The 19,862-nt window shown below is 39.3% G+C and overlaps 1 protein-coding gene across 1 annotated transcript in view; it reads left to right on the top strand.

Annotated features, from left to right (window-relative positions):
* The window catches only part of TOP1 (DNA topoisomerase I), an 80,843-nt gene that overhangs the window by 43,656 nt on the left and 17,325 nt on the right, over positions 1 to 19,862 (top strand). Inside the window, exons 7-13 of the mRNA XM_033094703.1 lie at positions 910 to 985; positions 4,241 to 4,353; positions 10,735 to 10,850; positions 14,318 to 14,439; positions 15,360 to 15,482; positions 17,161 to 17,348; positions 17,601 to 17,745. Of these exons, the coding sequence (XP_032950594.1) occupies positions 910 to 985; positions 4,241 to 4,353; positions 10,735 to 10,850; positions 14,318 to 14,439; positions 15,360 to 15,482; positions 17,161 to 17,348; positions 17,601 to 17,745 (883 nt within the window). The remainder of the gene's footprint in view (positions 1 to 909; positions 986 to 4,240; positions 4,354 to 10,734; positions 10,851 to 14,317; positions 14,440 to 15,359; positions 15,483 to 17,160; positions 17,349 to 17,600; positions 17,746 to 19,862) is intronic.

Raw genomic sequence — 19,862 nt, 5'->3', positions numbered from 1 at the left:
GGAAAAACTGCATTAATTGACTTTTACTCATTTGGAGTTTATCATTTAACAGACTGATTTCTCTATGAATTATGAGACGTAGGGTTTGCTAAGCAAGTAAGTAGGGTACCTGAGGCTTACATGGAAATACATAGCTACATTTTTCTTATTAAAAAGGTGTAATGCATATTTATTGTAGGAATTTCAAATAATACAGATTCATGAAGAATAGTTAAATTATTTAAGTTCTAAGTTTATCATCACTTACCACAGATAAGTTTTCACTGCTAAAGCAATTTCTCCTAGGATCTGTGTCTCGTCAGTACATTCTAAGTGAAGTTCCGGTGTATAGAAGTAACAAAATTGCTCTTAATTAAAACAGTTATTTGAGGCTTATATGTACCTCTTTCTCAGATTCAGTCAGAAGGTTAAATTCGGTTCATTATTTTCAATCTTGTATAGCTTATGCTCCAGGAATCTACAACGGATTTATGGTAGAAAGGGGTGGGAAGAGAGGAGGGAAATACGTAGTGAACTCATTTGTATTCATTCAGAATTCATACAGAATTTCTTTCCTCCCCTTTTGTGCCAGTTACTGCTTTGTGGTAACTATTGTTGCACTGTAGCTTCCCAGACTTCTGTCTTCTACTGGTGTCGTTTACATATATATCCCTCCATTCCACTTCCCTTCCAGGCCTAGGTGCAATATAAAGTTGTTTGTTTTGTTCAATATAGGGTGATACCGATTGGGCCTTTGTCTGGCCTTCTTACTTTCTCCCCTCCTGTTCTTGACTGTAGAATACCCAGCAAGAAGAAGCAGCAGCCACGTCTGCCTGCGAGGCCTCTGAGAGGAGTTGGGAGGTCCTAGTCCTGTTAGTGAGAACTACTGAGTCACAGATGTGTTAACTGCATTTCATGTTCCCTTTCTAGTGCTGATTATAAACCTAAGAAAATTAAAACGGAAGATATCAAGAAAGAGAAGAAACGAAAACTAGAGGAAGAAGAGGTTAGTAAAGAGACTTAGGCCCTTTGGGGCTTGAGTTTGGAATAGGGAGTTTTCTATAAAACAACTTGTGAAACAAATGGGTTTAGAGAATTTAATTGGTCTGTTGTAGAGGAAGAACTTACCTGTGTACAGTGGCTGTGGCACTGTTAGTTTTAAGATCTCTCTTACCTTCCTGGGTGTCTACCCATAGCTGTGTTGCCAACTGACGTTCTTAGATCGTCTTCATACATACAGAGCAAGTGTTAACAAGAAGTCATACTTGGCTTCCAGTCCAGAAGAGTTTGCCCTAAGAATGTTTTTAGTGCCCTCTGATATCTCACAAAGCTTGCTCATCACCCACTTTGGGTAACCATTCCCGTTTAACATCCTTTAATGGGTGCTCCTTGGACATAGGATGAGATCTAGCTCTTTGCCACAATTCTTCCAGTCTGGTGCCTGCATCGCGTGTCTCTCTTGATATTGTGCTTCTTCTGCTCATTTACTTTGTTCCAGCTATACTGACCTCCTGTGTTTCTTTCCACACCAGATTCTTTTGTGCATTAGAACGTTCTGTAGCACATGTTGTTCCCTGTGTCTGGAACTCACATGCTGTTCCTCCCTTCTTTTCTTCTCCTGGTTTATAACCTTCCTTAAAATCTCAGTTCAATTCAAGTACTTTCCAAAGGACTCTATTTGATGTTTGCAGCAGACTTAAAATACAAAAATACGATACCTCCTTTTGATGCTTTGTACTTCTTATACTAAAGAGTTCTTAGCAAGTAATTCAAGAAAAACATGCCAGAAATTCACAGGAGTCTTAATCTTGTGCATTCTCCTAAGGGAAGGGGTTGATTGAATTTTAGCTGTTATGCTAATGCTGCAGTTGAGGTTTAGCCACTGTCTTGGGCACAATGGAGTCACAGTGTAAAGACGATTGCTTGAAGTATCAGCAGTAAAGACAGTGAGTCTTAACGGTGTAGTCTATCGTAGTGGTAAGAATAATACTAATGATTAAAATTAAATGTAATAGGTGCTTACTGTGTGCCAGACACTATTCTTCACACTGTATATGTATCATTTTATTGAATCCTTAGAACAACCCTTAGAGGTAAATATTGCTATTATTATCGCCATTTTACAGATGCAGAAACTGAAGTATAGAGAGAGGCATGTCATTTTGCCCAAGGTCACACAGCTACTAAGTGGTGAAGCTGGGGTTTGAGCCCATCAGTATGATTCCAGGGCCAGCACAATAGCTTGCCGTACTTCCCTGGCTGCTGGGGACTCTGCTGATCCTTTAATTCCACAAGAAGGGGGAAGGGCCTTGAATGAGTTCATATTAAGAATATTAATGAGTGGGGGAGCCATAGAGACATGATTAGATCCTGGATTTAGAGAATTGTAGTTTTTCTGGCAGTCTACTCTTGGCAGAAGTTCAAGTTTGGGAGAGCCAACTCAAAGGATTGGGAGTGAAGTGTTGTGTAGTGATTATGGTCATCGGTCACTCCACTTTCATGTAGACCATCAGAGACGAGTCAATAACGAATGTGAAACTTGAACTCTCCATGCTTTCTATATCGCCTTCATGCTTATGCTGCACTTACGCACTACTACCTTTCTCACAGTTTGGAAGAGGTTAGTTATAACACTTAAGCCATTGGGAAAAAGACAGTTGACCCCCCCCTTTTTTTATTATTCTGTTTAGCAACCCCTCTTTCTACAGGGGAGAAAAAAAATTCAGGCGGAAGACTGAATTAATACAGTCTTACTATGGCAGGGACCCCCAGATGGCAGGGTTGTCATTAAACCTCACTGGCTGGCTGTGGTGTTTTTCATTTCTGGGAATTGTTCCGAAGTCTCTCAGTGACTGATTATCCCATTTTAAGGCTTGAAAACATACAGTGTAGCCAGTAGTTTCCTGATGGGACCATCTGCGTGCCTGTTCAGAAGCTGTTCAGAGAATATCTTAACTGAAAAACGTTTCCCTTTCCTGTGGTGTGTTTTAGCCTAAATAGTAAACATTATCTGAATAAATGTGATCTTCCAGTACTTTCTCCTCCCAGACATATTTACACATTTATATGCTCCATTCCTATTGCTAAATATTAATATATATGGGATTATAGTCTTTCCTCTTTCTTTTACCCCCAAGATCATTTGCTTAAAGACCCTAAGCTTATGTTGATTGCCATCCTATCATGTCGTCCTAAAAATGTTTATCTATTCCAGTCATTCTCATGAGTCACATTCTGTTATTTTTCTGGTAAACTTGGGTTTTCATCATGGCAGTATCAGCTATATGACTTTGAGGAAGTGACAGAACCTTTGTTTCAGAGTTTCCTGGATTGTAACTGGAAGAGGTCAAACCAAACTGTCTATAAAGTTCTTTCAAGTTCTGCCATTCTGTAATTGATTCTAAGATAACTCAAAACCACCTTTCATAGCTATATAAAACTTGTTGAATAAAGACTTTAATTACCCTGAATAGTAAGAACAAAGGGAAATAGTCTTCAAAAGAGTTTTGATTCTCTTGAGTGGAACCCCCACCTGTTGAATAGCATGTTTTTGCCTGGGTGTGTGTATGTTTCGAGATTTATCTCCTGTATTGGTGAATTGCACTTGTTTATGTTTGATGCTCTTTTTCTGTGCCACTGTGACAGCTCATCTAGGGTCCCAGTTCAAAGAAGAGCCATAAAGAAATGCCACCATAAGAATCAGTAATCATTTTAGGACCTCCCACCAAATACTTGGCTTACTGCTTTGTGGGTGACTTGTTTGCATACAAACAGCAGTGATAGAAAGTGTTCCTTGCTAGACTCAATCAGGAATTTCCTTTCAAATTGTATGTTAAATATCTAATACAAAGCCTCATATACTCATTATTTGATGGTATTAGAAGAGGTTTAAAGATGAGTAGATTTAAAAATCAGTGAGGATAGGACACTGAGGTGACACTCTATAGCAGTGCTTTCCCAAACTTATCTGAAGCTAATAAATAATAAAATACAGTTTCCCAGGCTCTTCCTCTGTAGAATGAGTGTTTTTAACTACTTTCTCAATTAATCATTTGTCAGGGAGTTTGGGGAAATACTGCTCTAGAGAAAAGTACTAGTTAGTTTATTACTCATCTGTCAGACAGAGAGGCTAGGACCTAGGATCGTCTCCAGTTGTAATGTTCTATGATTCCAGTTTTTCTTCCTAACGGCCCCCCCAAAACTACTTCTGGAAATGCTATTGGTCCTCATTTAAGTGCTTTCTCACCATGTTTCTTTGTAGGATGGTAAATTGAAAAAACCCAAGAATAAAGATAAAGATAAAGATAAAAAAGTTCCTGAGCCAGACAGCAAGAAAAAGAAGCCGAAGAAAGAAGAGGAGCAGAAGTGGAAATGGTAACATCCAACACTGGGTTAAAATGTCAGCTCTTTGATTCCACAACCTGATTCAGCAAGAGTGTTGAGTTCTTAAAATTCATAACTTGATCTTTGGGTGAGGAGGGAGGTACTTAAAAAAACCTCTCTAGAATAATATTCTGAAGTTTCCCAGGTCCTAGTGAAAGCATTAACTAGCTCTTAACCTGTTGGATCCCAATACTAGGCCCCAGCGTATACCATATTTCCCCAAAAATAAGACCTAGCTGACAAATCAGCTCTAATGCATCTTTTGGAGCAAAAAATTAATATAAGACCCGGTCTTATTTTACTATAATATAAGACCGGGTCTTATATAATATAACATAATATAGTATATAATACCAGATATTATATTAATTTTTGCTCCAAAAGACGCATTAGAGCTGATTGTCTGGCTCGGTCTTATTTTTGGAGCAACAGAGTAGAACAGAATGAACTATAGAAGTAGACCTATGTATATATGGGAATTCAGTATATGAAGAGCATTGCATTTAAAATGATAGGGATTATTTTAAATAAGGTGGATTATTCCATCCATAATGTTGGAAATACTGCTTGCTTGTTTAAAAAAAAAAATCTCCACAAGAAAACCTAGGTGAATAGTTTTATAATTGTAGAATAGTGAATATTCTTCGACGCAAGCTACATAACCAGGGCCATAAGGAAAAGATTTATAAATGTGGTACATCAAAGTTAAAGCTTTTTATATGGCAAACTAACTTGTGCCATTAAAAAAAAATCTTAAGGGAAAATATTTGCAGTACATAGGGCTAAGAGTCCTAATTTGAAAAAAGGTCTTTTAAAACAAATATGAAAGGAGTAGTCTAACAGAAAAGTGAGAAAAACACAATTCATTAAAGAATATAAATGATTAGTAAACATCTTAAAATATGGTCAACCTCACAAATAACAAAGACACAAAGAAAAATAATAAATGATACATCTTTTTGTTTAATGTCTCTCAGACTGGGAAAGATCAATAAGTATTAAAATATCTAGGGTTGTGAAAATGAGAAAACAGGCATTTTCCTTCACTATGGGAATGAAGATTCAGGCAGTCTAATTGAGGACAATTTAGCAATAACAGGTTACTTTTGAGAAGTGTGTTTAGATAGAAAATTTTGAATTCCAGTTAATAAATTTTGGTGTTCAGAATTTTGAAATAAACGTATTTTTTAATACTGATGTGACTTTAAACTTTATTTTTTATTAACAACTACTACACCAATAATACCAATGATTTGTATTTAGGTTGGAAAAATTCAAATGGTCAGAGGTATAGGAGCTAGAAAAAAATGACAGTACCCTTTCCCTCTCTCTCCCATTCCCATATTTTCTTTCCAGCTTTGAAGTAACCATTACTCGCAGTTTGGTGTGTAGAGTTCCAGACCCACTTGTATGCATTTACTCTGTGGCTTTTATAATTCAGAAAAATAATCTCCCTAGTACCTCTGAGGAAAGGGGAAAGATCAGTGACCAGGGAGGTAGCTGAAAGGAGCAGAGCTGCATGGCTGAAATGCCCTGCACAGCTGTAACTGGCATTGTTGGTGTGAACATACATGAGTTAAAAGGAAAGGAAAATCATAGAGCAAAGGAATCCTGGGCCTCTCCAGAGATCAGTCAGAAAACAAGATACATTTTTGGTTTTTTTGTTTTTCATTTGTATTTCATGTTTTCTTTGTAACTAATTGAAGTTTTTCAGTGATAGAATATTGAAAGGTTTTCATGACTTTCAATAAAATGGTCTTTTTAGATAAAATGAAATGATTGTGTAACCTGGGTTGTTATTGGGAGTCGTGAGAATGGTGAGTTAGTAGTTCCATCAGTCGGTTACGTCTCTCAGGGTTCTGTGTTGGGAACTCAGTTAAGTGTGGAATTAACACTTTAATTTCCTCGTCATCACTAACTCCCTGCTGTCTTTCCTCTCCTTCCTTTGGAGTCTTGGCTCTTATTGGGCCCTGAAGTGGATACGCTCTTTTCCTGGCCCAGCCTTGTGTGTGTGGAATTAGGTACCCTGGAAGGGTCTGACAGCCTAATTTTGCTTCTGTGGTTGAAATCCTTGTTGGTATTGCCACACATCAATTCTGAGGGACCTTTCGTTTTTATTCTTGTGGTTTAAGTGGGACTGGTAAGTCTTTAACGGAAGACGGTTGGGTTGGGGGTAAGTCTTTGCTACAGCCTCCAATGCGTGCTTTTCTCAAGCCTGACTGTTAAATTTTATGTGGTCTTAAGCACAATGCTTGATGGTACACTGTAAGTCTTTAGAGGTAGAGAACAGGAATGATTGGCCTTCTGCTTTCCTTCTGTTACTATCGGCTGCCTATTATACTCGGAAGTCAGTGTTCCAGTTGTGACTGTCACTGATGGCCTAGTCAGGGAACTTAAATGGTAGATTCTCACTCTCGTTTTTACTGTTCCTCTTGCTGTCCCACTAAAAGAATTACACACTTTTACCAGCTTGGCAGACATGCAGATCTTTTGCTCTCCTCCCCTTCCCCCCAAAAAAGAGTCTTATGGACTTGTTCATCCTGCCAAAAACAAACTTGGATCCGTATCTCCCTCTCTGGTTATTGTGGAGATGGGAAAATGGTCCAGATCCCTCTGAATTTCTTTACTGTATCACGTTTTCCCCATAGAAACAGTGTTACAAGTGGCCGCAATATGCTCAGACTCAGTTCCATGAAAACCTATTTAACCCAGATCCCTGTATTTTAACTGTTACCCACTGTAGCTGTATAGGGTTTCAGCTCTGCCTTGAGTTAAGTACACCTTTGTTTCAGGGCTGACCTGTTGGAGCATAAGTCCCATGTTTATTCTAAACAGGTGATTCTGCACAAAAAGATGTAGAAACGAGGGAGTTTGTTGCTGATCGTAGGTATGACTTTTAACTGGAGTGTTAAGTCTCCTTTGGCACAGGTGAAATGCTGTAAGGAGTCAGGATTATAATGTGAGGAATTAGTGTTGAAAAACCAGGACTTACGAATACAGTCAGTAATAGTGATAAGAAATTTAAGGAATATAGGTAGACATTCTCCTCAAACCAGAGAAACTGTCCTTGACTCAAGAGATTAACTTCTAGAAAGCTGTAGCATATGACCTTTATTTCTGAAATTTAAAAAATTAAATATGCATTTTACAGTGTACTGTGAGGTATTTGTTAACTGCAAGGGAGCTTAATTTCTAAGAGCACATGGATATTTCCTTTTTACACACATTTCTAGCATTCTTCTACCTTCCCCTTGTCAAGCACATTTTATTGTCAAATTGATACCTTACTTGAATTAGTAAGTCAGTCTAGCCTGCCGTAGAGAAGTCATTTTGATGTTGAAATACGTGTTTTTCTTAATTCTGTTGGTGAACCACTGATGGGGACTCAAAGGGCAGCACTGCTGTCAGAGACATTACAATGGTAGGAGCTGATCCAGTGATAACGTAAGGCAGCCTTCTGGAGGGTGTGTTCTCTCTTTCTGTTTAAACTGAGGTTTAGGGTTGAGTGATTCACTCCGTCTCTTAATTTGCTTAAATGGTGAAGAAGTTCACTGTGAGTCCTCAGGTGAACATGTTGGAATAGAAGGAATTATTAAAAACAGTTTGGAGTCTTAATTTGAAAACACTGGAGTTGAGAAGAAGGGCACCAAGTCCCCTCACTGTTACGCTGTGACTGCTATAGACGGACTTCTTGCAGTTGCTCTCACATGCATACATGCATATGTACATATTTTCTCTGATTTGGAGAGTAATAACAGACTCGGGGATTTGGGTGGGTTCCTGCATCCAGGTCTTACGCCAACATCTAGTTGGGAGTTCCTGCCAGTATTTTATCTGTCAAGTGGTAGGTTGGTTATAGAGGATCTTTTAAGGTTCTTCCAGGTCCAAGATTTCATTAAATCTTGACTTTGAGGTTTATTTTTTTTAATTATGTTTAGTTGTGGTAAAATAGCAAAATTTATGATCATAACCATTAAGCATTAAGTATATTCACATTACCGTACAGCCAGAACCACCACTCTCTTCATCTTACAAAACTGAAACTAAAACAGTAACTGTCCCTCATTCCCCTTTCCCCCAGCTCTTGGTAACCACTTTGTTCTCCTGAGTCTCTATGAGTTTGCCTACTTTAGGGACCTCATGGAAGTGGAATCACAATATCTGTCCTTTTGTAACTGGGTTATTAAGAAAATGTCCTCAAGATTCATCCATGTTGTAGCATGTGTCAGAATTTCTTTCCTTTATAAGGCTGAATAATAATCAATTGTACGTGTAGACCACATTTTGTTTGTCCGTTCATCTGTTGACGGAGACTTAAGTTGTTTCCGCCTTTTGGCAATGGTGAATAGTTCTGCTGTCAACATTCTTGTATAAGTATTTGAACACTTGCTTTCAATTCTTTTGAGTATACTCCTAGGAGTGAAATTGCTAGATCATATGGTAATTCTGTGTTTAACTTTTGAGCACCCGTCATGCTGTTTTCCATACCGCTGCACCCTTTACATTCCCACCAGCAGTGCACAAGCGTTTCGTATTGTCCACATTCCTCCTCAACAGTTGTTATTTCTGGTTTCTGTTTTGTTTTTAACAATAGCCATTCTAATGGGTGTGAGTGGTATCTTGTGGCTTTCACTTATATTTTCCTAATGATTGGTGATGTTGAGCATTTTTTCAGATGCTAATTGGCCATTTGTGTATCTTTGGAGAAAAGTCTATCCAAGTCCTTTGCCTATTTTTCAATTGGGTTTTTTGTTGCTGTCGAGTAATTTATATGTTCTAGATCTTAACCCTTTATCAAACATATGGTTTGGAAATTTCTCTTAGTTCATGGGGTGCTTTTTCACTCTGTTGATTGTGTCCTTTGATGCATAGTTTTAAATTTTATAATCCAATTTATCTAAATTTTCTCTCATTGCCTATGCTTTTGGTATCATCTAAGAAATCATTGCTAAATCCAGGGTTATGAAGCTTTTGCCCTATGTTTTCTTCTAAGAGTTTTATAGTTTCAGCTCTTACTTTGGGTCTTTGATACACTTTGAGTGTATTTTTGTGTATAATATAAGATAAGCCAATTTCAGTCTTTGCATGTGAATATCCAGTTTTCCCAACACCATTTGCTGAAAAGACTGTCCCTTTCTCCATTGAATGGTCTTGGTGCCCTTGTCAAAAATCATTTGACTACATATGCTGACTTGGTTTTATAGTATGTAATTTTATTTGATATTTCTGAACTTTGTTTAAAATATTGGAGTTGGAAGATAATGGGAAGTAATAGAGTGTACATAATTGGCCTTCAAAATGATTCTGTAGAACTGTAGGGCTTTTTATTTTAAGGTAGAAATAGTAAAGATTAAAATCGGTGAAGTTTTTAAATATTCTCTTTGTAAGACAACTGACTGACTCTTAAAATGAAGGTAGTGGTAAGAGGTCTGTGTAATTCCAGAGAACGAAAGACTGAGACATATCAACCAGTTGCACTGCTTGGTCCTTAACTGGATCCTACTCTACAAAGTACATTTTGGATACAATTGGGAAGTTTGTAATATTGTCTGGGTTTTAAAATGATACTAGGGAATTCTTTTGTTACATATGATAATATAGTTATGTGAGAAAATATCCTTATTTTTATAGATATGTTTACTGAAACATTTATTTACAGCTGCAATTTACTTTGAAATGGCTCAGTGAAAAATGGGGAATTTAACGTAACATTAATAATGGTTGGACATAGGTGATGGGTATATGGCTCTATGTAGTCTTTTTTTTTTTTCTGTATGTTTGATCATTGTTTTAAACAAAAAGGTTTTTTAAAAGCTGTTTCTACTGAGCTTTACATTCACTTCTCAGTGTCTGCTAGATAGTGCTAGACAACCCACAAATACCTTGAACTCAGTATAACCCAACTGAACTATTATTTCCCAGTCTTCTGTTCCATTATATACTTTCTCCTAGGGTTGTTTCCCCTATACCTTCACCGGGCATCTCCATTCCCAGGAGGGCTTTGCTTATGTTGCAACCTCATAAACAATGCCTCTGTCATGTATCCCACTGTGGTGAAACAACTGTTTCCATTTCCATATCCTCACCTGTTGCCGAGTTCCTTGAGTAATGACCTTATGTATCCAGTACCTTTGAACTGAACTGTTGACATGTTTTTTCCTCCATTCCATCTTATTTGTTGTGAGTGTTGGCTTTTTCAAAGTGAAAGACACTGGTTATTTTGATCCAGGCCTTGAATATGGGACTCAGAGTCCTTCCAGAGCACCCACCGGTCAGTTGAGCATATGATAATTTTGGCATTTAATAGGTGATAGATAATCTCTGCATCAGGTGAAGTGACCACTAAATGAGGTTGTACCTTGTCTTTGAAAGGTGGGAAGAAGAGCGCTATCCTGAAGGCATCAAGTGGAAATTCCTAGAACATAAAGGTCCTGTGTTTGCTCCACCGTATGAGCCTCTTCCAGAGAGTGTCAAGTTTTACTATGATGGTGAGTTGTTCCAAAGTTGTCCAGTTCTTGGCCAAGAAAAGAGTCTGTTTCTATTTAGGAATAGAAAGTGAGGAAGGATCTTATGCTGTATAATCTTTTCTGTTTATTTCATTTTGTTTTATTATCATCGTGGTTGGGGGAAGGGTCATCAGGTATTTATTTAACTCTTAAAGGCCCATTTGGTGCTGAAAAAGTGCCATGAGAAAGGGGCTGTTAATGTTTTATCTACATGGTCTCAAAAAGGTCCTGTGAGCACATAGCTCACAGCACTTGGTCTTACAAGCTAAATGGTTTCATCTGAACTTCATTTCTAAGGAGTTATTCTTTGCAGGGATTCTTAGAAAAGCCGTACTTGAACGATAGTGTGTTATTTTAGCAATACAAAGCAAACTGACAAACTCTCATCACTAGAAACAGTACGAGTATTTGGTTGAGGATTAGTCTGCCATCCACCGCGGGCAGGGCTGGTAGGTGTCTGTCACTCACTCGACATCGCAGAACATTATGCCTTTGCTGTACGTGCAGTCAGGTCTGATGAGCCGCTCTAAAGCTACGCCCTGCCTACTTCTCTTGGAACCCTCAGAATTGTCCGTTAACTGTTACTGGTATTTCTGTCCTTGGGAGATGGGAATGATCAATTGATTTCTCCCACTCCCAGAATTCTATCCAGAAATGGCTAGAGTGTATTGTTCCTCCAACCTTTATGTGCTTAAGGTTCCCCAGGTGGATCTGGGCCCATTTAATAGGAGTGGGTAGTATTGGGTGCTTCTGAACCATACTTTGAGAAACACTCAAAGAGTTCTGCATCTTTGTCTACCAGCAATGACCTCAAGGCCCTAGATGCTTATAGGTCAGCGTGGTAGTTTATACTGAAAGGCTGGGTCGTACAAGCAAAGGTCAACGTGGTAGCTTAGACTGAAAGGCTGAGTTGTACAAGCAAGGGACATGTCGAACTTGGCAAACTGGAATTTGGTTTTTAAAACTATGTTTGTTCGGTGTGTCTGTCTTCAGACACCAAGACCCAGCGGTGGTCAGTATTGACTAATCTCTGATCTCATGGTGTTTGCAGTCTGGCAGGACCCTGTAGCCTCAGTGACACATGCTTGCCTCAAAAGAAACATTCTGACCTGTGTTTACCAGAGACCACAGGACAGTTCCACTGTTAGCCTTCACAGTGGGTCATTCCTGGAGACTCTTCAGTGTGACTCACAGCCACACTTCAGTGAAAAGAAAGAGTGTAGGACCTTGAAAAAGACAGTCCTTAAAGTGCAGCTATTCTGTAGCCCTAATCTGGGCTTAACCAAGAGCTTTGGAAAGCTCAACTGGTAAAGCTTCACGTTGAGATTCAAAGTGATTTGACGGAAAGCTAGATTCCCTAGTCTTTGGGGTTCTCTTACTTTTCAAGATGGGAAGCCAAAGCCTGAACAGTCATCACGGGTTGCCATAGTCCCTTTCCCATTCTTCCCTTTCTGACGGTCTTTTCTCTGGAATTTCTTTCCTTTGTATGTAAACTCCCACTCTGCAGTAAGTCAAGAAGTTGTATTTGTCTTATTAGTCCAAATTGATACTACTGTAAGTCCTGCCTACTCTCTAGGGAAGTGAATTCTCAGACTCCTTTAGAACCTGCCAGGGACGTGGGGCATGAGCTGGCGGAAGCAGTGAATTGCTTCTAAGAACGTCCAGTTTTCAGCTCTGACTCAGCAGTTTCTTCCTCCTGGAGCTCAGCCTTTTCCACCAAAGCGCTACCATTGCCAGGAAACTTCAAGTCATCGTCCCACCACTGCTGCTGGGAGCTGTCGTTTCATCTTTGACAGCTCGTCTAAAGTAGGAAGTGTCAAAATCGCTTCCAGTGTTGGGACAGAATTCAGTCAAATTGCCCATAGTCTCCATTAAAAAAAAAAAAAAAAAAGTTATTTAGTGTATACCAAACAGACCTGAGAACAGTGTACATTCTTTCTTGCCATTTATTTTACTTCATTCTAGTGACTTAATGTTTTCCTTTATATTGTAAGCGTGTTACAACGGTACTGGCAACTCTGGTTCAGATCTGAATGGGGCCATTCCGAAGTTCAGGAAACCCTTGAAAGCCTGCCTATTCCCCAGTGTCTGTAGCTTGGGAGGTTGAGAGGGGGAAGGAGCGCCACCTACTGGCCTTTTAAGTTACGGATTCCAAGCCGGTTCTTTTTGCCTACCGTGACAGTTTCATTTTTGTGTTTCAATTCCCTGCATCCCTACAATCAGGGACGATAACCTCCCAACCATCATGAGAGGAGATGTCTTCTGAGTTTGTAAATGAATGGATTTCTGGTTAAGTTACTAAATTTTCTATAGTAAATGTGAAAGTCTTTGGTGAATTATCAGTACCTACGTAATAATCGTAAGATAGTGGAATAGTATTCAACCTCATTTGAGTATAGCCAAATTATTTATGCCATGAATTAGTTCCAGGTGGGGGTGTAAAGTTTTAAGAAAAAAATGGAAATTGCCCTTAAAAGTACTTTTAAAAGGACTCTATTTGAAAAGTAAATTAAATTCCCAAGTACTTGTCTTTTATTGCTTTATCAACTACTTAAGGGACACAAAACCTCTAGGCCCCATTCAGATTCACTTTACACTGTGTGATATCAGAATTCTGTTAGAAGGGCTTTTACTAAACATATAAATGGGGGCATCAGTCATCCTTTGTGCTCTAGAAGAGTCCGTTTTTCCTGAAAGAGGGTAATGCTTGTATTCCAGGGCAGTGCGTCTCAAAGTCGAGTGTGCACGTAGGCCACTTGGGGGTCTTGTTAAAATGTACCCACTGATTCCGTAGCACTGGGGCGGGGCCTGAGATGCTGCATTTCTCACAGGCGCCCACGTGATGCCGATCCTTCTGGTCCTTGAGTGGCAAGATTCTAGAGGAAGGTCTTATTTAGACTTTTCATATGGGATATCTGGGCTTGCCTGCTATGGATATATATATTTTTTCATATTCCACCCACCTAACTCTAAAGAAGAAAGATGCCTATTTCTTTTCCCCACAATTCCTTTCTTCCACTCCCTGCCCTATCCTTTCCTCCCCTTCTTGAACAGAAGCTGCTTAGCTTAGCAGTGGCAGGAGTCCCTCTGAGGATTTGATTTTTAAAAACCATTGAAGAGGTGTAAAGGACCCTGCTTGCTGAAAGGAAAAGGAAGAGTGACTGGGCCTCCCCCAGGTCATCCCTGTCCTGAGCAGGCACCTGGGAACAATTTACTGGCATAGTCTCCAGAGAATGACCCAGGTAAATATCTACTAAAGAGAAGGAGCATTTATACAAGTAGATATAAATCAGAATATTGTCTTTGTTGTTGTTGTTGCCATGTGTGACCAGACCTTTGTATATCTTGGGAAGGTACCATTATTAAAGCAGATTTCTCCAGAGCTCAGTATTTATACTCAGGACATGAACACGACATCTCATTTTTTTTGGAACAATTTTTTCTTCTAGGTAAAGTCATGAAGCTGAGCCCCAAAGCAGAAGAAGTAGCTACGTTCTTTGCAAAAATGCTCGATCATGAATATACTACTAAGGAAATATTTAGGAAAAATTTCTTTAAAGACTGGAGAAAGGTATTGTATGTAGCGCGTGTATTGATATCCTAGCATCTTGCAGAAATATTGATCAACTACTAAGTAATAAACTATAATTTGACAAAAAATTCCCTAACGTAAAATTTGAGTTTCATTAATTTTATTGTAATAAAAGTTATTTTTTTTGCTCATCTACTATATTACATAAGGTTTCTAGCCAACAAGAATGCTTACGTTTCTTCCCTCCCAGCTGTCATATGGCTGCAGCAGGGAATTTATCAGATGAGGTCAAACGGAAACCCTCAGCTCCAGTTGAGCAAGAGAAAGTTTGTGTCTGCAGGGCCATTCTGTGTCTGCTGTTGCCAAGGGAGATCGTAAAGTGATGTCCCTCCCAGTCCCTCTTGATTCTTGATTATTTGCTTTACGTGCTTTCTGTTCTTAAAACCACATAGCCTATATCTGCCTCGGTGATTTTAAACAAACTCATGATCCTCAATTTGAATAATGTGGGCAGAGGCTGAGCTGAAGTTTATATTCTGAATAGTTCTGGAATAAGATTTAGTAAGTGAATAGGGCAGGGATAGTGAGAGAATGAGAGAGAACGAGTATGGGACTATTTTTCTCATTACTGAAACAAATGACATGTGTTCATGTTTCTCCAACTGTGGTATTCGTATGCCTGGGGGATTGCGGCAGTGTGCCAAGGAATCCAAGACACTATGTAAGAGTTACCTTTTTAAATGATAAATCATTTTAAGCATTTTTCTGTCAAAAACATAATGTATAACAGAACAAAGTAATAAAATTATTTCTTTTTTTCAAAACTCACTAATTTAGATTGACTACCTGTCCAGACACCTTTGACTGAAAAATGCTGCTTTGCTGTCATTGCAAGGAAACCTGGGGGCTTAATTAGTGTATTTACTTTCTTCTTCTATCCCCCTTTTTCTTTTGACTAGGAAATGACTAATGAAGAGAAGAATGTTATCACCAACCTTAGCAAATGTGATTTTACCCAGATGAGCCAGTATTTCAAAGCCCAGGCGGAAGCTCGGAAACAGATGAGCAAGGAAGAAAAACTGGTACCATTTTTTAAACCTCTGGAGGATTTTGGAATAGTGATTAGTCCATCCAAGTTTCTTTTTGGTTCTTATGACACACTTTTGATTTTAGTCATTTTACATGGCTCTCTGCTAAAGATTTAGGAGTCTCACCCTAGTAAAATATAAATTTTCTTCAGAGTTTTATGTAGGCTTAAAATTGTGAATACGCAGTTTGTTTAATGGCTCAATATAAGAACCCTGGTGCTCTCCTTACTTAACAACCAGTCAGTAACTCAAATACAGATTTTTAAGGAGGGGCAGACCTGCCCCACACTGGTTCCTGGATATTTATAACAGATAAAATAATAAGGCCGTGTACCTCCCTGTTCTTTGACCTGTGTGACACTGGAATCTAGCCAGGATCATTCGTATCCATCTTCCAGCCTTGGCCATCGTCATTCCTGAAGGATATTTCCAGTATCCAGCTGGGATGTCATTTTCTTCTAGAGTACTGGGAGGCAAACTACAGGTTTCCTGTTTGGTAAAAATGCTTTTATTGGAACACAGCCACATCTACTTGTGTACATGTTATCTATGGCTACCTTCGTGTGACAGTGGCAGAGCTGAGTAGTCGCAACAGAGACCAGGTGGCCCTCAAGCCTAAAGTATTTTCTATCTAGAAAAAGTTTCCCAACCCCTGATCTAGAGGAATCCAGGCTGGAGTTTCGTTTTTTTCCAAATTGGAGGTCCAGGTGTTAAGGAATTTAAGAAATTCTTTGCACTTCAAAGCCCTGTAGTTTCAGCATTTTATAAGACTTGCATGTTTTTAGGCCGTTGTGTTTATGGAAGTCATTGCTTGTGCTTATCTGACCTTTAGTTTAAAAATTGTGAATTACTAGAAGAACGATAACTGCATCAGATTTTTCAGTCTCAGCTTAGTCTTTTTTCTCACTATTCCAAATGAGTGAAATTTGGTTTATTATTTATTTCAGGGGTGTTTTTAAACTTAAAAACCACTTTGAAGCTTCGTTCTTGGAGTAATGATCCAAAGATAGGGAGGTTTCTTAAGTATCCCCTTGTCAGGGCCCACCCAAGGACACCTGCTGCCAGCAAGTTCTGAACCTATTTCTACCCACAAGGCAGCAGGACTTAAACTGAATTGCTAAGTATAATATGAATGAAGAGGCTGCAGAGGGTAAGGAGCCTCCAGATCCTTTCCCCTGCCTTTTCGGAACAAGGGTCACAGAAGGCACAGTGTATGTACCTATATACCTAGGAAAGAATCCATAACAGGTTTGTTTGAGTTTGAAAACCCATGTGAAACGCTGTTCAGCTAAATGTTGGAACCTGTTAGAGAATGAGGCCCTGTCAGCGGCTCTTCCCCACCCCCATGTTGACACACTGAACAAAAATGGTGTTGATTTTTAAAGTTACATTTAAAAACACCTAGGTAACATATTCATAAACATACATCCTTAAAGATGAGAGAATCAGTTTTGATTTTATAGTTGAAGTTAATCCTTACAGATAGATCTTTGGGGGAATTTTATTGTATTTAAGTTTGAAAACTCTATTAAAGGTTTTCCCTTATTTGAATTCATTTCTTAGTATTTTTTAGACTTTACCTTGACCTATTGTCACACAAGAAATAAGAAGAGTATCTGAGTAGAGAACAGCCATTTGAATCTATTCTGAATACTTCCTTGCTGTTTTCCAGAAAATCAAAGAGGAGAATGAAAAATTACTGAAAGAATATGGCTTCTGTATTATGGATAACCACAAAGAGAGGATTGCCAACTTCAAGATAGAACCTCCGGGGCTTTTTCGGGGCCGTGGCAACCACCCCAAGATGGGCATGCTGAAGAGACGGATCCTGCCTGAGGACATCATCATCAACTGTAGCAAGTGAGCACAGGGCACCCTTTGCGCCAGAAATGGATTGCGGGGCTTCCTTGGTTCTCAGTAGTTGGGGACATTTCCCACTGTTCAGGGGGCACTACAGTATTTCCATGTATAGATCTCCAAGTGCTTTTTATGTATTGACCGGTGAGGAGGAAACTTATAAATGTTCTGTAGATTTATCCACGTCAGGTCATAAAAGGTGAAGTTGTGCCTCTCTCCTGATTTGACTGCTCTCCTGCTTTGCTATTTCCACAGAGATGCCAAGGTTCCTTCTCCTCCTCCAGGACATAAATGGAAAGAGGTCCGACATGATAACAAGGTTACTTGGCTAGTTTCTTGGACAGAGAACATCCAAGGTTCCATTAAATACATCATGTTGAACCCCAGTTCACGAATCAAGGTAAGGGGTAGCTAAGAGTGGCACCAGTTAGGGGTACTGGTAGTCTCTTTGTGTTGAAATGTGATATTTTGGCCTCTAGAATCAACTTTGACAAATTAAAAACCCTCCCCCAAAAAAGAAGGCAAGTACTTTCATGGTTAGCATTATCTGGTGACCTCCCGCAGAGGTATCCATTTTCTGCATTACATTGCAATGTTATTCATTTATTAATTCACAAACATTTGCTGGAATCCTGATATGTGCCTGGCACAGTGTATGCATGGTGCTAGGAACTGTGTAGGTAAACAGGACAGATGCAGTCTCTGCCTTCACATCGCTTCACATCCAGTGGTCAGAATGTGGTATATGTATATTGGCTTCTGCAGCACCCTTTCTCTTCCTCACTTCTCCTGGCTCTGAGGAAGGCAATATAATTGCTCTGAATCCAGAAAGAAGTTGTAAGATCTACAGTCTTACATACTTCTGGCTTTCTAAGGTTTCATCTGAGTAGATTCCATCAGGAATAAGTGGGGTAATGTATGTGAAAGCACACTATCAACTGTTGTATTCCCCCTGTATTGTTAGTTATTGATACTATTATTGAAACGGGAAAACTGTTTTGGAAGGGCAGTCAGTTCTCGTTAGTCTGCTATGCATACCCTGCTTGGGAGAGTCCCACGGACTTCTTCCCTGAGATATACTATGGAAATGTGAACAGCAGCCTAAAAGAGAGAGAGGGGTTCCACAAGAAAACAGTTAGTTCTGTATAGACTAAGAGTGTTTACATGCAAGGGACCGGGACTAAAGACCTTTGTAATCTTGGTTTATAAGTTATTAAACATTTGTTAAGATACAAAAGCCATAGCTCAAAAGATTATATGTCTTATTGAGACTAAAGTGCGCGTTTTCTAGCCTATAGTTCTGTGTTCTGATGAGAAAAATATCTATGTTTTCTTCAATTAGAAAATGTCACTTTTTCTAGTTCAGAGTAATAGAATCAGAAAGGGAACCTTCATGGAGAGCAGAAGTCAAGTCATTTAAAGAAACATGTCACATTCCCCTTCTGAAATAACACAAAGTTGTAGGCTGCAAAGGTGAATAAACAGTAGTTTTAGCCCTCAAAGAATTTGTGGGCTGGTGGGAAAATCGAGTAAGAATTCAGTTTTATTAAATAGAAGAAAGAAAAATGCCAAATGCTTTAGATAAATAGAGCAGTTATTTCCAATACATAGAGATCAGGAGCAACTTTATGAAGGAAATTCAGGGGAGGCTAGATAGGGAGCAGGCCACATCTTTAGAAGCTTCCAAAAAGTTTTTTTATGTTATCCTCAATCCAATAGGAAGCCACTGGGTTTTCAGGGGTGAGGAGGGGCTTAATACCACATTTGTGTTTGACAAACCTGTGACATATTGATCCTTCTGACTGCCGCTCTGTGGAGACTGGGTTGGACAAAAACAAGAAGGAGGAGGACCAGTTGGAGGCTATTGTAATACTTCGGGCAAGATGTGGTGATGCCTAAACAAGATGGTGGCAGTGGGGATGGAGAGAGGCGAACAGATTGCAAAGTGATGTATTTTGTGTATGCTTACAGACAGGATTAGAGATGGTTGTAGGAGAGTCTCTGGGGGTAGTGGTTCTTGTTAGAAAAGACAGGTGGAGTACCTCAGGGGCAGAGACATACTCCATTTGTCGTGCACGATATCCAGATAACCCCTGTGCGCCACAGGGATTTGTGCAGTTTTCTGGATGATGGTTATGGCAGTGAACCTACAAATCACCCAGATGTAGGCCCTGCCTAGAAACTTACGCCCAGGGCAGAATGGCTGACACTAGTCAGCTGGTTTGGGATCCTAAGAGTCATGAAGATGGTTAAAGGCTTGGCAAGTGGTACTGTTGAGGGAAAAAGAAATGTGATTTCTTCAGCTTTCTGCCAGTCCTCCTTGGCTATGTCCCACTCAGCAGAAGAGTGAGATCTTCCGAGGTTGGAGTTTGACGGCGCTTTGAATAGTTTTTCACTGTACTGCCAGCAGAAGAAGCATTCTCTTTTGGATAAAAATAGGTACAAGCATTAGGGGTTTTATTTTTAATAAAATACTTCAAATACACAAGAAGAGATAATAATATAACAAACACTCAC

The sequence above is a fragment of the Rhinolophus ferrumequinum genome, chromosome 23, assembly GCF_004115265.2.
Source record: "Rhinolophus ferrumequinum isolate MPI-CBG mRhiFer1 chromosome 23, mRhiFer1_v1.p, whole genome shotgun sequence".
NCBI classification, from domain to species: Eukaryota; Metazoa; Chordata; class Mammalia; order Chiroptera; family Rhinolophidae; genus Rhinolophus; species Rhinolophus ferrumequinum.
The sequence above is the reverse complement of the archived record's forward strand: the minus strand, read 5'-3'. Positions and strand labels throughout refer to the sequence as shown.